The following is an 18,563-nucleotide window of genomic DNA, read 5'->3' on the forward strand; positions in this document are numbered from 1 at the left end:
TTTTCATAGTAACAGGTAACAAGGGCTTTACTTCACCACCTATTCCTGCAACATGGAGAATAAAGAAAGAACAACGACTAATTTCTGTGATATGCTGGAAATACCATCCCTGACTATGTTTAAAAACTGTTTGGATGTGGTGCTCAGGGACATGATTTAGCAGAGGGTTGTTAGAGTTACGATAGTATGGTTAGGTTGCGATGAGACTTGATGATCTTCAAGATCTTTTCCAGCCTGAGCAATTCTATGATTCTATGATTCTAAGTGGTGACTACGTGATACTGTATATAAATAAAAAGGAAGACAAGCAGGTTAGTACATTCAGGAGTAAAGATTATTTCAGGGCGCTCTTTTTTCCCTAGGGCAGGCAGTTCAGAAGTCTAACCAGCAACTCTATTTGAAGAATGCTTTGAACATCTGTAGATGGGAAGCTCAAAAAGGCAGGTTGAAGGATGGAACACCAGCATACCAGGCCCTTCTTTCATTGTCTTGACGAGTAGTACAAAGTGTCCAGATGTAAGGTAACAGGATATGATCACAGCACCTTATCCCAACCTGAACAACATGAAAATGAAGCTTATTGGCTACTTGGCACTCAAAATATTTATTCTAACTTTTTATCATGGAAAGCTCTGACTCATCTTTCATGTATCTCAGGTACTTTCTAACCCTACAACTTCTGCTTTGCACAACTGAAGCTGAAGTAGTCTAAACTACTTATACCAGGTACTCATACATGCCGTGCTATTACTTACATTCTGATAGCATTCTCTCTCCAGTGGTTATCATAAAGTATTTCCTGTAATATCTAACACAATGTAGCAGATGGCCCTAACGCTTGGTAGCTGTTGGATCTGTCTTCTGTCAGATGCAGTGTATTTTCTTACCTGATGTGTCATGATGGATTTGGTGCTACTGTTTGACCCACCAGTGACTGTCCCCAGAGGGAAATAAAATTTAGTGTGACTTTACTAAAACTATGATTTCTGGTGTGGACAAACTCCACTGCATGCATCAGCACTAACAGGTAGGCTACGGACGGGCCTGTGCAGCCTCAGAAACCCAACTCTGCTGCAAGGATAGAGAAACTCCTCATGTTCAGTGTGTCTGAAGACAGAAGCCATCCGAATGAGACGGGTTTGTGAAGGGCTCATGGTGATTACTCGTGAAGAGGGAAACAGGAACACAACGCTGTTGACCAAAGACAGGCAAAAAGCAACTAAGAACAGATCAGAGTGCAGAATGAAGTAAGCCTGATTGAGAAGAAAGGAGACAGCTGTTTTGTACTTTAATAAGGTTGGAGAGAAAAACAGAAGGGATGACAAGGCTCCCCCTCTCTGTGGCTTGATGGGGTACAGGTGAAGAGCAGGAACACATTTCCACTCATAAAGAACTCTAAACCAATAGTTCAGAAATAGATCACAGAGATTCTTTGACAGTTAGATGCTAGAGGATTTTAGTAGAGAAAGCAATTATTTGACCAAGAGTACGTTTTCCTTTTATTCCTTATAATTCTTAAAATTATATTTTTCCTTCCCCCCTCTCCAAAAAACGCAGAAAGATGTACAATAGGAAACCATGTTCGTTGACATTAGCTTCTTCCAATCTCACAGCATCGCTAAAAGCCCCTCAGTTTCCCCTACTCTGCTGCATTTCTCACCCTTCTTTGATTTGAGAAACTCCCTGCAATTGCCTCCTGTCTGTTTCCTCACCAATGCTCTGTCAGAATGCAGAGGCACAAGCACCTATTCAGAACATCACATGTGATACATCCCTCCATGTGATATCGCATGAAATGCACGCATACAGCTTCTCTATCCAAAATGGCTGATTTCATCTCTGGCTGTAGGGTTGCACAAGCAGCATCACACTTTGAAGGCTGCACCAGGCTGTCTGACAATGTCCACAGACTGAATGATACCTGCAGGTGCTGCCAAAACTCATCCCTTGTGGTTTTCTTTACATGGTTTGCGCAGATATATAATTAGGACATGCAACTTCCAGAGAATCCTTTATATATTGACACCTGTACCCAATACATTAAGCCCTCTAATTTGGTTTATAATTCATATATATTTATCTAATGAATGAATGGACTGTGAGTTCTTTTTAGCTTGTCTTCTGCTTCCAGTAACTGAAGACAGAAGAATGCGAAATGGTTCAAAGTCTCAAAGCAAAATGATAAAAAGGCAGCACTGCCAGCTTTGTACATACAGGGTATTTGAAAGTGTACATTCAACCTACATCTATTGCTAGGCTGCTTTGTCCCACCAAGCTGATGTCTCACAGAAAAGTCTGAGGATAAATTATCATTCATACCATATTTTGCTGCATAATCAATTTAGATTGAAATGGATAGAATGTCTATATTGGCATTCATGAGTTCACGTCTGATATTCATTTCTAATTTTGAGATGCGCTGGGGTTCCATGCTTTGCTATTGTAGTCCCCTTGTTCAACATCTGAATAGTTAAACTGATTCAGAAATAACCACTCAGTCTCTTGGCAGTATCTGATATGAATACTCCAACGGTTGGCAAGCACTGGATCACCCTGCCATATTCAATCCTTCTTTCACCCCTTAAGTTACCAGGTACGAGCTGGGTTTGTGATCTGTTCCCCCATAGACCAGGTTTCACGCTGCTGCCTTGGCCATGATGATGACTGATGATGCCCTAAGGATCAGTCACGACGGAAATGCTGTGTGTGTTTGAGTTATCAGAAACCACCATCCACCCAGAGACACAGAGGCAAGCACATCCCTGATTTTGGAACACTTTGTGCAGCAGACTCAATAGGCTATAAAAATGAGTAATTTGCAATACTAACAGACTCCTACAATGATCATCCTCACTACTCACATGCACATCTCATTTTATGGGTAAGGAACAGGTTTTTTCCTTTTCCAAAGCAGCTTGAAAATTCTGATAGAACCATAGCTGTTCTACGTGAGATAGATTAGAATTGAAACGAACAAAAGGGCAATTAGAAGTTGTTTTCACTTCTTTCCGTTACTTTCCTAACTTTATTCTGACCCTCCCTTTGGGGTCACTTATTTCTCATGTTAGTTAGTAGCTTTTCCCATTTGGGGATTTGGTAGTTTTAGTGAAACATCTAAAGGAGAAGACCAAGCAAATTCTCTCCTTTTTTGGCGAAGAATGTTTGTTCTGCTAATATCTGAATAAAAAAACAATCTAATACTTGGGGCAAAAGCAGGGGACATCCTCGGGGGACTTCCATCTTCTGCTAAGCTTGTTTGAACTTTTCAGGGGAGAGCGTTTAAATCTCAAGGAACGACTTCTGCTTTGTATTTCTGTGCTGTTGGGTTTTTTGGTGTTGTTGTTTGTTTACTTGCTTGTTTGTTTGTTTAGAATAATATTGGGATAGAATTTTTACCAATAGAAATGTATATATGAGACTAACTCGAAAGCCCTGTCTATTTTCTTTGTTCTGTGGTTTAGTTTTCCCTTCCTTCTTTCTTTCCTTCCCTCCTTCCTTCCTTCATTCCATGTTCTCTTCCTTCCCTCTTCATTTCATTCTTTCCCCTTGATCTCTCTCCCTCTCCCTCTCTTTTTTCACTTTCTTTTCATTCTATTCTTGCTTTCTTACATTAAAAAGTAATTTAAGACACATTTCCACACCAGCTTGTATTTTTTTAGATGGCATTTGGTGGCACAGTTCTAAACTGAGATTTTTCCTTCAGATTTTATCTTCCCCAAATAGATTTCCTGCTCACTTTGTGTTTGTTTGTTTAAACTATGTCTCTTGGTATTGTGACAGCTCAGGACAATTTTCCATATACTGCCATTCAGTTCCCACAATAGTTAACTCCCAGGCTTTCAGACAGATGTCTTGCCAACTACTGAGTGATGCCATTTGAAGCACAGCTTCAGATGTAGGGATCTTTCCTTGGTGTGCCTCAGTCATTTTGAGCAATGGGATAACTGCACAACTTATTTTTGAGGGAGTCGTGGTCAGAATGATTATCCGCTCTCCCTCTTACCAAAGACAAATGGTTGGAAAAGGTAAACTTCAGCTTCTTCAAGGAAATTCCTCAACAGCTTCATGGAAATCTGAACAGACCATGGATGAATCTGGAAGGAGAAGATTCTTTCCATTCTCATCTCTGAATGTTTTCATGTGGGAATGACTGTAGTAAGTCCAGAACTTTTTGTTCTTCGCTTCACTCTCCAGAGAGAAATAGTGTGTTGATATATGAATCAAACACGGGATCAAGTCTTTACATATTGTTCTTTCCTATTTCTTTTAACTCATGAAGAAGATAGATTCTCCTCTCCTTTTCTCCTATGAATTTTTACTGCACTTCCAGTAGCACAGTGTTTGAGCTACCTTCCCTCTATAGCTTTTCCAGAATGCTGCTTTTGGGAATTCTGCCACTCATTCCAGTCACTGCACTTACCTGCTTCATTCACGCTCACTTGTCTTCCACATTTCCAGCTATGTTGTTTGTTCCTTCCGACTGAGTCTCAGACGGTGGCACAGTCAACATACAGGTGAGATCATCATTACCATTTTTGTGCAGGTTTAAATGCCGGCAAGTCCTGAGGCTTCCCAGGTTGTTTACTAATGCTCTTTTTTAGACTGTGATGTCCTGTCTGAAGAAGCTGTTGTGAACATGGGAAACCCAGGGCTCATGAGGGAAAATTTATGATTGGAGTCAGTGGCTCTGTTTCAGTAATCATTGCAAGACTTATCCCCAGTAAAACTTCTTTCCATTGCATTTGATGTTCTTGACTGCTTGAGGATGTAGGTAAATTCTCATTACGGCACGTTAACAGCCAGGGCAGCCTATACAGATGAACCGAGGCAGATGGGCAAGCTTATTGCCAGTAGTTTTTCCTTGGAACAGCAGTAAATCAGCAAGTGCTCTAATTTACATTATCATTGAGACAGGTGGGAAGTTAAAAGAGAAGGGAGCATGACACATTTCTACATATCAGTGAAAATCAACAGAAGCCAATGCTACTTATTCTCTCTTGTGGGATAAAAAGAGACTTTTGAAGGGAGAACTTGTTCCAAAGCAACTGTTCTAACCATTATAACAATAGCAGGGAACCTGAACAATTGCTTCTTGTGGTGGGTTGTGTTTGTAATGTTTGCAGGGTATTTGCAGTGCTGCTAAATGGTTCACTGTCTTTAAACATGGCTAAATTGGAGTTGGACTCGATGATCCTTTCGGGTTCATTCCAACTCAGGATATTCTATGATTCTGTGAGTGTATACTTTGATAAATGACACTTAAAGTTGGACAAATATGAGACTGCCTCAAAGCTAAGACATTTTCTATTCCTGCAACTTTTCACTTTGAGGAAATATTGAGCTGAGTAACTACATATTAATTTTACTTAATAAATTAAAATCCTCAGGAAAAGGTATTGGTATCAAGTTTTTGATGCAACATTTTGTGTTGTACCAGATTCACCTGAAATATGTATGGCTTCAAATTATCATCACTAGCTTCAAAGGGAGCTGAACAGACCTGTCTGGGAACAATCTCATGCTCTAGTAAGAACTACCAATCCTATCTGTGATTATGGAACTGCATTATGGAACTTTGCAATGTGACAGAGAGATTGCATGCTCAGGAGCTCTTTGAGCGCATCTCTGTAGTTGTGGTTTAGCATCCATAAGCTGAACCCCACAGAGAGGTAAACTCTGGATTTTTGCTAGTATGATGGGTTTAGCAGTCTTTAATACTTGCTTAGAATAGTTCCAGCTGGGTTTCAGCAAGCATTAGTACATCAGAGACAGTTTTCCCTTGATAGGGCTTTCAGATCTGACCAGAAAACCAGGGTCCGCAAAATGGAAAGAACAAGGGGAGGGAAGGAACACACAATATTCACAGTATATTTTTATACATATTTACAGAAGGAAGAGCTGTGCTATCCAAACTTGAGCTTTCCCCATGGATGAGTCAAACATAACGTTTCATCCCAGTGAAGGCACAGAGAACATCTCAATGCACAGAAACATTTCTACACAGGAAAGAGTCTGGGAGATATTGACCCCACTTTGGGTAATTATGATCATCTCCTTCCTGGGTTTTTGTGAAAATGGAATTGTCCTCTGGTGCCTCTGCTTCCAGATCAAAAGAAATCCATTCACTGCGTACATCACACACCTGTCCATTGCTGACATCTCCTTACTGTTTTGTATATTTATTCTGTCAATTGAGTACATTGCTGGCTTTGGATTCGCGTATGGCTTTTACTACTATATAACCACCACACTGTCTATTGTCTTTCTTCTCGGATATAATACTGGTCTCTATCTCCTGACAGCCATCAGTATTGAGAGGTGTCTGTCTATTGTTTACCCCATCTGGTACCGCTGCCATCGGTCACAGCACCAATCAGCAATTGTGTGCGCAATTCTATGGACTCTGTCTTTTCTGATGACAATAGCCGAATACTTAACATGCAAAGATGATTCAACAAAGGAACAATTTGATGATGCCAACCATTGCCAAGCAATGCTCATCTTCACGTGGATCCTGACTTTCCTGATCTTCATTCCTCTAATGATTCTGTCCAGCCTGATCTTGGTCATCAGGATTCACCGTAACTCTCTGAGACCTCATTCATCAAAGCTCTACATTATCATTGTGGCCACCGTTGTCGTCTTCCTCATCTTTGCCATGCCCATGAGGCTGCTGTACCTTCTGAACTATCACCACTGGTCATCTTTGCTCAGCCAGCAGAACCATGTCACCATTGTTCTCTCCACCGTCAACAGCAGCATCAACCCTCTTGTTTACTTCTTTGTAGGAAGCAGCAAGAAGAAGAGGTTTAAGGAGAGTCTCAAAGTGGTTCTTAGCCGAGCACTTGCTGATGGATTGCGGCCGAGAAGCCAAGAAGTTGGCATGAGCTTGGATATAGCAGAAACAATTTTCTAAGGCTTAGAGGGGAAAATTCAGGGGCAAATAATTGGACTTGTAAGATTTAATAAACTATTGCAAAACGAAAGGTGTTTGTCTTCCATAGAATGTAAAAAAATAGAAGAAAAATGGTACTGTTATCTTTGGTGGTTGAGTAATGGAAAAACAAAGACTAGAATAAAGATAACTTTTATTTCTATTTTCTTAATTATTCAAACACATGCTACATCCTGATGTGATTATGTCAGTCAAGGATACCACAGTGGAAAAGAGACAGGCCAACAGAGAATATAAAAAAAGGACACAGAAATATGTTATAAATAGTGTGACATTTATACAAGCACTGAGCACCCATAAATGCTATTGAAGTCATCAGGGCCTGCGTGTATTCGCATTTTTAAAAGTCAAACCCACTAAACACGGGATTCACATTACACACTGGGATTTATTACAGCTGTTTCCAGCTTGTACAAGTTCACAAAAGAGCTGCTCTCCAGGGAGAGCAGAAGGAGAAACCTACATGTGGTCCCCATATATACCCACAAACATACAGTGTAGCTTTCCTTGGTCTAGCAGAATGTGTAGGCATACACTGAGCGATCAAGTTCCTCTTTGGTCAAGGGGCTACTTCAGAATTTGTTGTCAAAACATACATTGCATAACTTCCAGAGACATCAGCATTCCTTGGACAGTTCATACCTGACATACGGGAGTAGCTGGCAACCAACAGATGCTGTCAACTCACACAGAGTTTTTGCCCTAATTGTGAAGGAGGGGGCTGGCTTAGCCCACAGACACCAGTGTTCTTGTTTGTTTAGTCAAGGAGTCTATGAGAAAGTCATCTCAACACTTGCTGTCCCAGTCATGTCTTCAGTAATTAGCTGTTCTCTGGAGAATATATGTTCCCCCTGTGGTCTCTGTTTCATAACATCCAGAAAAGTGCCTCTAGCAATGCATGACTCAGGTTATACCTCAGCAACACCATTTCACCTGACTGCATTGTTCTGTATAGTGGGTGTCAGGCATGGTATGCTGTGGAATTTAATTCTTAGAGGTGTCTGCTAAACTATAGCCAACCTGCAGAAAGTAGAGGAAGATGACAGCAAGGAAAGGATGGGGATATGTCACTTTTATCACACAGACATAGAAGTGGGATCTAGACAGTTAGGGAACTGTGGCACTTCCAAAGAGATGTCTGAAAGATGCATTTACTTCTAGCCCCCACGGGGCTCCAAATTCAGCAGGAGCTGAGAGCTCCTGCCACAGGCAGAGGCGCATCTTCAGCTGCCCGCCAAGTTTCCATTGGCTCACTTAATAGCTGACTGGGGAAAGAAAAATACAACCTACCCTTACTTTGTTGAAAGATTGCCAGCCTTGGAATAAGGAAAATGGTAGGTTAAGACCTAGGATTGTATGGGAATTAACATAGAGAACAGATCTCAGAAGGATAAATATTTTTTCTACGCATGTTCCCCTCCTTCCTTACGTTAAATCATTGCACTGTAATATTGCAGAAGGACTTGGGAAAATAAAAAGGTTACCTCTGTTATCTTCCCAATTCTCTCACTCCACCAAGACCTTCCCTCTTGACAGCCATTCTGCTTGGCCAAGTTTATTTCTTAAGACGTTAGTCCCATGCTTGCTGTCTGCATTGATTTAGACAGCAGATGAGCACAGTCTGCTTCTCTGTCTGGGTCTACTGATCTACTGAACTGCTGGAATAACAAATCAGCAGAGCACCTACTGCTGGTGAGAGCAGGATACAGCAAGCAGGCCTGTGAACACCCTGGGGAGCAAAAGAAACAAGTTGTGTGATGTCCACGTACATGTAGCATGTGTGTGCATGTACAGCTGGGGGCTGAGGCCTCCTAGGGGATTTGTCAAAGTGGATAAATTTAACTGGAATACTAGGGTAGACTTAGCTAAGAATAAATTCTGACTCTCTCTAAAGCTGCTTCCTCTCCTTACCTCAATACATTTACAATAATCAGAGAACCAGAGAGAGGAGCAAAGTTGCAGTAACCTCACATGCAACTTAGCTCTCTCAAAGTAATTCGGGTGACACGTAACTGGCTGTGCTTAAACGTAGCCATTTTTTTTGCCAGATCTGTGTGAAGAATCACTATGCATGCAGCTAGTTCAGCAGATCTGAAAGGGCAATAATATACAACAAGGTGACAATACACAGCAGGGCAATTTGTGTGCTCATGAGTTGCATGGTGGTGCCTTAGGGTGTTTATCTTACTACTCCGTTTCACCTGTTTGTCTGCCTGCCCAAGCCCTCAAACATTTCAGAATTTGAACAACTGTCCACAGATCATATTACAGAGCAGACAAAATTAACAATCATCATGAGAAGAACATCCAGAAGTATGAATTAGAATGAACAGCTAGCAGTTGAAAAATGATTAACATTTCCCAGCCCTTGGATAAAAATATCTTAGGGATGTTCTTTCTTCTTTATCATGGTGACTGATGACTTGTCTGTGCAGACAGGCTACAGTACAAGGGGAACTGATAAGCACATTATCCCACCATTAAATAATCATCAAGGAAAATGTGCCATTTCATTTGTTGCACAAGAAATAATTCTCCATCAGCCTCACTTTTTGAAAATGATTTGCAACTGTGTGAGAGGGTGAAAAACCCCATGTTGGTCAGGCACTGTTAACAAACACTTTGCACTGATCTGAAATAGGAAAACATGTCCTAAGGGTGAAGCTGTACTCATGGAGTCAAGATATATGGGTTCTGTTTTAATGCATTCCTTGCTTCTAATCTTTCTGTTTCTCATGTTCCTACCAGTAAAATGAGGGTTATAACATTTTATATGTGCTTTCATATTTAAACTGCAAACATTTCAGAAGACGAGCCTTCTCTTTGTTCTCTCTTGTAATGTTTACAGCCATGAGGACTCCCATATTGCCAGGAAGTCAATGGAGTCCACACAAGCTTTTGGTATTTCCAGCATTCTGTTTTGCAGTTTAATTTAACACTTTCTGAAAAAATATCCTTCTTCTGGTTGTTTTGAGCTGCCACTTCCTAGATCTTTTAATGTCCACAGTTCTTGCATTGGAAAAATCCATGAGTAATTTACTCCAACCAGCCTTCCTATGTTACTTGTGATTTAGCAGATTTATGTGTGCTTACCAAAAGCAGTCCACCCTCCTTTTAAAAAAAACTCCATTTTTATGATGCTCCATATTTAACATTGCATGCAGTTATACCCAGTTTTGTTAAATCTGTGAGGATCTAAAGTAGCTACTACACAGCAATGTTTTGACATTTTGGCATTTTGAACCAAGTCCTATATGGTATTTAGTCAAGTCGTCAAAACAATGACATTTAAAGGTGCATTTTTTCTTTCAGGGCTCCTGAGCTATCTCATTCGTGGAACAGTTGCCAACTGTCTGAAAAATTGCCTTGGCTCCACCCTCAGATGAATGTTAGACCCTTCTGCTGAGATGCAGACCCAGCCTGGTGCTGTGAGCTGGTGCTCTGCCTTCACAGCCTCTGATTTCCCTCCGCATTGTGGCTGGGCAATAAGTGATAGAGAAAAGATGAAAAATGTTCCTTTCTTATTCTGATAGGAATTTTAGTCTATGGGCTTGAAACATAAACTAATGTGTTAATTTGTTACAATGGTTTTTATCCTAAACTTTCTTCAATTTGCTGTAATTATTCCACCACTAACTGAGTACTTACCTTTCCTCTACAATTCGTACTATGGGAGTTTCCTCAGGGCTAAGAGAAATACATTTTTACTTGGGTACTATTGTTCTAACACTACCAAGCAAGAAATCATCCTCAGCAAATCTTATTTCATTATTTCATTTGATTTCTTTTGTTTCATTTATTAAGATAAAATGAGTTCTGAATTCACGGATTGAAATCCTTAGTTTGAGTGCACATAGTTCGGATTACTATCAACAAGAGTTGTGTGTTGAATGGGTGAAGTGCTGCATTATGATAGATATCCTAATGAGGAGATCCCATGCATTCCAAACTGATGTGCAGTTATTTCTCTACTTAATTTCTCTGAGGCAACTTTCTCTCTATAAAAATATGCTAATAGAACCCTCCTCCTGAGCAGGACACAGGTCTTCTTGGGCAGATCAGTTGTCAGTGATAAGTTGCAATGAAGAGATCACCTTGAAATGATTAAGAGTAGCATGCAATAAACAAGGATTGAATCTCTCCTTGAGCAACAGCAGAAAACAAATAAATGTGCTGATTTATGTGACTGTATGCTTATGCACTGAAGCAGGCACAGAAAGCAAAACAAAGCAAAGCAGGATGAAGCAAGGTTATCTTTAAAAAATCATAATTATGCACCAAGTGTAGGATGGTCTAACTTTTGAATGTGATAGTTTGCAACTTTAAGAATGCTGCCATACTGAATTGGCACAAACCACTTCCCAACAGGGAGCAAACAGTGCTGAGGATGCTGCCTTCACTCATGTCAGCAGGAGGTATGATCTGGAATTCACTGGAATGAGGAAGGAAAGAACAAACCAGGAGGTTCATGGACTTCAGAAGTGATGTGCTATGAAATAACCTCATGGCACAGTGCCTTGTCACTGCTGTAATGTCTACCAAAAGGAATTGGCTTCCTCAAGGTACTGGAAAGACTACAGCAGAGGGAATGCTGAAATATAGATGATGGTAACAAAGTGAACTCCAGCTACCTGAAGTTGGATTCAATAGGTTGGATTGCTGCACTGGAGCTCAAGAAACTTTATTCACTTTCCACTTGTGTCACTGACTTACTGTGTGACCTTAAGGAAATCACTTATAAATCACATCACCTTAGCTTGCCAACCTGCATGCACCCTTTAATAAAACCTCCTTTGACACTGGTTAAAAGATGTGCACACCCTCTTTTTCTCTTACTTTTTCATTAAATTCTTTCTTCTCAGAATCAATGGGGTCATTGCTTTCATCACCTCACCTGGAGGAGTCACAGAACCCAGTGTGTTCACCCAACAGACAGCTATCTGTATTGCCACAAAGTGGCAGCAGGTCAAGAGAGAGAAGTGATTTACTCTAGAGCAGAGACTATTTTAATTTAGGTGTTTCTTTGCCCCATTAAGTATTTACACCAAATATGGACCCTCACAATTGTATATTACAGCAAATAAATATTCATTATATATGGTAATAGATTGTTGAGAAAAATAATACATTAAAATATGTATAGAAGCAAGTAGTTTTATGTATAAGGTGTCTATAAAGAGATGAAAAGCTTTTAAAAATGATATGCAGAAGATGGGTTGAACACCCTGGAGTCACTGTTTTACCTCAGAAGAAAAAAAAGTAATTTTTATTTTATTTATTTATTTATTTTTTAATCAGAGGAGGATGTTTTATGTTCCATGCAACCTTTGGTCTATCTGGATATTTTATTTCTATTTTTATTTTGGGCTGAAACAACAAAATATGCTTGATAGATGTAATTTATCTTGTTGCATTGCTTTTAGCAAAAAAAAAAAAAGATCTCTATTACAAGTGAATACTGCCAAATGAACACAAACCATAAGCTCATTAAAGACATTCAATTACATACCATAGCAAAGGGAAATGATTTTTGTGAAAGTAAGTATGTACAGTCAGCAACTTTTGTCTGATATTTTTTTTCCCTGTACTTGGTTGGAAATGTAACTGTGCTGTAGCCATGGGACAGGCTAAGCCAGTCAGACCAGCTTCTGAGCAATGAACAATGTTTCTATTGCTAACTTTGCTATGGCTGAGGTCCTCTGTAAACATAGCCCTGCCAACTATATTATTTATTATGAGCTCTCTGGTTAATTTATCCATTAGCACATATCTTTACGAGCACAACACTGGCCTCTGTTTCTTAGCAGCCTGCAGTGTTCAGAAATGTCTATCTCTACTTTTCCCAGTCTGAAAGTGACACTCCTTCTCAAAGGACCATTCTACCCTGCAGGTTTTCCCTAGTTAAATCACTACAGCAGACAACTGGAAGCCTAAAGCACTGTGCCCTTAAGTCTGTGGGTAGTTACAACAAAACATGTACAGTGCATCTCTCAGCTTTCTATCCATCCTCAGTTTCCTACTGTGTACTCCACTCAGATTTCCCCCAGTTTGATGCTTAGTACAAGACTCTACAATTCCGCAGAGGTTGGATGCATCCCACCCCACTGACTCAGACAGACTGCAGCTGTTACTGTCCTCATCTTGGCCACGCTCTTGGGATTGTGTTTTCCTGTAGCATTAGGATAACAAAACACCTCCAGAAGGATTTACCAAGCTTTCCATACTGCTGTTCTTTGTCAAACACAGTGTCAGTTTCCTTATTCTTTACTGTTTGTGGAGCAACAAAAAGAAAAGATGTGGAAAATTCCTTTGAGCAGTTTTAGTGGCAGAAAGCTTGTTTCATAGCACATGTCGTAAAGCTCAAGTGCAAATCAAAACATTGAAAATATACAGAGTGAAAAACAGTGAAAATATACAGAGAAAACTATTTTCTCTTTTGTGTGGCACAAACCATCTATGCCATTCTGGAAGAGAACACACACAGTATTTCCTAATATTACTTTATTTCAACTGCTGAGGAAATTATTGGAAATATCAACATTTAGCACTGGTAAATTTTCCACATACAGTTTTTTATTCAGTTCAGTAGAAGTGACCATTAAGATTTCTTCCCCATAACCATATCTTTAGTTCTCATGACAGTAACTGAGAAAAGGAAAAAAAAATATCAGACACTTGTTGCCATTCCATCTGGAGGTGATGCATATTTCTCAGCATATTTACTGTAATATTGACACGTGTTCCGGCCCTGTTACTCTTGGAGCAGGTTCTGACTGAAGAAAAAAGGTAAGGGAAATCCAGATTAATTCCACTGACTTAGGTAGAGATATTACAGATTCAGATTAATGCATCAGTTTGGATGTGGCCTTCTTGTCTTGCAATCTACATGTGTAATCTACTGTTATAACCTAAAGTGAATCTTTAATTGAATCATTTATACAATATTGTTATTTGACATTAATCATACAATGCCTTAACTGTGTCTTCATATATACACTGCTCTTGGCATTTACTTTTTTCTACTCTGTTTACCTCAGCAACTTGTGCATATAAAACATACAGGGAAATGTGGTACGGATGATTAAAAAAATGGATTGGTACTTTACTTTTAAACAAGTTTAGATGTAGCCTTATTTGTTGTTCTTCTCTTTCAGACATTTTACAATACTGACAAATGTAATGAAAATAAAATGCACATCTACAAGACATTTATCATAGTCATGGGCATATTTATGAATGTGGCTATGAAAACAAATGTGTATATATAGACCTAATATATAAATATAACCTAGCAAGACAGGGTGATAGAAGAATCAACTGAACAAATTATACAGCATATTTTAGTCCTCTACAAATAGCACATTATGCCAGAAATGTCTTGCATAGCTTCTTTCCTCTGGGACAAACATGAAGAAACAAAATGTAGGTTGCATTTTGATGCTTAAAGAAAATCAATTTTGTTATTCCTCTGCTGTGTATAAAGTCTGTAAATTCTTAGCTGTTATGATGGAGACGGCATTTTCATTTTAGTCTCCTATTACAAGTGAAAAAAGTCACAACACATGGAGCCAAGAAAAATGAAGCAAAACACAAATTTATCAGCTACTTAATGACAACCAAGATGGAACACATGACAACTTATTGTAATATAGTCCTAATGAATTAGACGACATAATTACTGAATTAGAAAAATGAAAGTTGCTCATTATCTCTGCTGCTATCTCAGGATAGAAGTATGAAACCATGGGGTAGTATGTCTTCCAGATGTAAGAAGTTTCATTTATTTACGTTAGCTTCGCAACAGACACCTTGCACTCATAGCAGATGAACCACAACAGGTTTTGGGCAGTTCAGAAGTAATTCCTAGGCACTGTAGTAGTCGGTGCAAGAGGTTACTTTTTCCCATTATCACATCCTTCTGTGCACAGCTGCAGCTTACGCTGAGATAACTATTAGGGAGGAGGTCTCACATGCAGGAAGGAGCAACACTATATCTCCAGAAGCAGAAAAGGGAAAAATCATGTAAATGGAGAGTAGGACATGATAAATTATCATATGAAATATGATAAAAGAGTTGGTGATATATTTGGAATACACGGTTAACAACAATAGATAAGAAGAATAGCCTCAGGAATTGTAATGTAAGTCAGGAGGGGGATAGAGGATAATAATTCAGAAATAACAAACAGATTTTTGGGCATTTTTCATTCCCATGCATACCTCACAAATGGAGGCTGTTTGCTACCACACCACACTTAGATTTGACATGATGTGCTCTGAGAGCAGAACGAGGTCAGCAGGAGCAGGTTAGTGCTGCAAGCCCGTTCAGTACCAGCACAGCTCATAGAACAAAAAGATGTTTTCTGGTTACCTCAGAAATGACTGTCAGAACACAGAGACAAGAGCCTGTAGGAGAACAGACCAAAGTGTGAGGAAACCCAATGAAGTCAAAGTGTCCTGAAGCTAAAACACAAGAGGGTAATAAGGTTTAAAACATGGAACAGTCTTTCACACTACATTTATTGCCTTGATAAGGCACTTTGAGATTAAATCATTTACCTTAAATGTCTAGTAGGCACTTCAGATGGAAGAGGATTAGCAAAGAAATCGTCTCATAATTCCTTTGAATACAAAGATTTGTGAGAGTAAAATTTCACTGAGTACCAGCAAAAGCAGGTGGTAATTCAGATCCTTTATCATAATAAAATATGGAGTTCTGGCCCAAGCACAAACAGTCAAGAACCATGTTCCTTGAAAGCTAGATCAAAGAATAGAAAAGAGAAGGAGGAATACAGAGAAGCTGCTGCGTGGACTTGAGCAGGCTGTGACTCAATGTCCTTGACAAGAGCTATCTTCTAGGATACAACACAAAACAGAGCCCTTTTCAGAGCACATGCTGAGTACACAGTGTAAGAACTTGCCCAGCAAAACAGAGATTTCGAAAGAAGTCAATATGTTTATGTCTGATATCCTTTCACAGCTTCACTGAACAATATCAGCTAGATTAGGAAATGTCATTATCTTTGTAGCTACATAGGGAAGCCTAAACCTATGTCTGCAAAACAAGGTCATCAAACACTGTTTTTGTCTCAACAGTGTACTTCAAATTGCTATAAAGTAGGCAAACTTGTCATAAGAACTCGGGAGGTTACTCTCATCAAATGCTTGCATTAGAAATGTGCTAGAGAAGAACAGTTAAGAGTAGAAGTGAAGCAGAAAAGGAAAGAGAATGAGTAGAAAGAATTAGAGAGATGGTGAAAGATGGAGAGAGCAGCAAAAAAGGAACAAGGAGAAATGAGAAATAATGACAACAGGCATGAAATTAGGGCTTTAGATGTAGGAAGCAAGAAAAAAGGAATGGAGAACAACGCAGGTGCTGCTATGCTTTCTGAAGAACAGCATTGCTCCACAGAAGGGCCTTATGAAGACTTTTCACAAAGTATAGACATAATTATTTTATTATACAGACAGCTGGAAATAAACTGTCCAAACTTCACTGGAGAGAGAACTTCCCAAAATCAAATATAAACACAACTTTGGATTCCCAAATAGTTTTTGTTCCTATTTATTGAAAAGACAGAGATCAGATACAAGTGTTAAAAGGAATGGAGACAGCAAGAGCAGAGACAAGCTTCCTCTAAGATAGCCTATACCTCACATGCAGTGCTGGCCACATGAAGAGTGTCAAAAAGAACATGAAATGACTCCAACATTTGGCACCAGGAAAGATGCAAAAGAGAATCCGAGAGGCAGAGGACCTGTTTATTCATCTCGTACCTTGCCTACTGAAAACCATCCACAGCCAGGAAGCTTCAGCATATCCTTGGGATACAGTGCAGTGTAACTACCAGCTATCACTCCGAGCATCTTCGAAGGAAAAGGTAGGATTAAGAAATTACATTCCAGAATATTTTAATATTGTCTCACAGTATTGGATGAACTGAGAAGCTGATATCAATTAACACGGGTGGTGAATATTTAAATTGTTATTTATAAAAGATACCCTGAATGCAGTATTCCTGCCTTTCTGTATTTGCAGAACATACTTTGAGACATATAAATGACTGACATAGATTCTGCAAATGCTAATGTATGCATTTAGCTTTAAGCATGGGAGAAATCCCATGGACCAGGAGAGAACAACTGGACTCCCCAGATTATAAACGTTGAAGTTTGCAAGCTCAGAGTCTGCATGCAAGATTTCTCACCTCTAGACAGTCTTTTACTTTTTAATTTTTTTTTAAATATTTGTATTCACATCTTATATTTCAGTATTTATGCAGCTCCATAGCTATCCTTGTTATGTTGCAACTTTTATTCATTGCTAGGTTGAATGCATATGCATTAGTACTTCAAATCAGAGTAGTATTTCTATTCTGCTTTTTTTTTTTTTTCCTTCCTAGTTAGGATGATGAATACATATGTACTATTATTATTTTTTGGGGTTTTTTTTCCCCCCTAACTGGGATCTTTTTCTGCCTTTTCAATGTCTTTCCTCCCTGCTCAGTACCTTTGTACACATTTTTCTGAGTATGGAATGGCACTGCTCTGGTTGCAGAGCCTTGTGCAAACATAAGGGCCTGTGCATACAAAGCACAGAAGAATGAAGAAGATCACTTCAGCAATAAAGTTCTATTTGCAGAAACATAGGTAGCTAATCTGATCAGAAGACCCAGTGTGTCTGCTTACGCTGCTGTCTGCAGTGAGCTTCCTGATTAATACATCTTTAACCCAACTTAGGAAACTGGCAGAATTTACAGTTAAGTGCAACGTGTTTGCTCTGTCTAGTAAGTGATGTTGGTACAGACAGGAGAGCAGCAAAGTTTAAGGAAAACATCCCCAGAAATAATAGACTTGGTATTCTTTTTTTGAGGACATTACTGTTAGGTTAGGCTGTGTTCATTATAAACTCTAAACATTGCTCCTGCTGATGAACAGGCACACCAACATGGTCCTTCCCCTCTAGCTCATTTGCCCTTGTATTGGGAGGTGCCATTGTTGAACACACAGAAACCTGTGCAGGTGTTTGTACTGATCTGCAGCAAGCTGACTTAGGCTGTGACAGAGCTGTGAGTAAATGGAGAGCAGCTCAAAAGGCATGCCCATTTTCAGCCAGACAAGCACCTCAAGCCAGCTGGTGCTCTGTAACAACACAGTGTGCAGCTGGAAAGGATGGAAGTGGAAAGGGTAACTTCAGGGTAAAGAGGAGAAAAACATGAGGGCAGCCTGGAATGGAAGTGAACTGCTGCAGAAGCAGAGCTCTACTGCTGCCTTATTCCTGTGGATGCCACCAGATGGGACAAGTAGAAGCCATTTCAGTTACAGGCCTTTTGCATTTCTTTGTATCAGTGACTCCTGGGCAGTACCAGCAAACAGAACTTGTTTACACTCCTAAGACAGCTGTTTCTCTTTCAGAAGTGTAATTTATTTATTTATTTTTTTTCATTCTCCCCACTCTCAGAGCTGCTTCTTCTCAGCCTTATGCAAGCCTCTCCTCTGGGGGGCTGCGGCGGGGCTCGTTGCCACACAGCTCTCCTGGTGTAGCAATACTCCCGTCACCACAAGGCTGCCACCGCCTGCTCCGTCCTCATCCTTGGAGACGTATAAT

At 39.7% G+C, this 18,563-nt stretch overlaps 1 protein-coding gene across 1 annotated transcript; it reads left to right on the forward strand.

Moving 5' to 3' along the window:
- Nucleotides 1–5,926: 5,926 nt before the first annotated feature.
- Nucleotides 5,927–6,916, forward strand: MAS1 (MAS1 proto-oncogene, G protein-coupled receptor). The gene has a single exon (XM_048935726.1). It carries the CDS (start codon nucleotides 5,927–5,929, stop codon nucleotides 6,914–6,916), a length of 990 nt encoding a protein of 329 aa, XP_048791683.1.
- Nucleotides 6,917–18,563: the final 11,647 nt, after the last annotated feature.

The sequence above is a fragment of the Lagopus muta genome, chromosome 2 (assembly GCF_023343835.1).
Source record: "Lagopus muta isolate bLagMut1 chromosome 2, bLagMut1 primary, whole genome shotgun sequence".
Lineage (NCBI taxonomy): Eukaryota > Metazoa > Chordata > Aves > Galliformes > Phasianidae > Lagopus > Lagopus muta.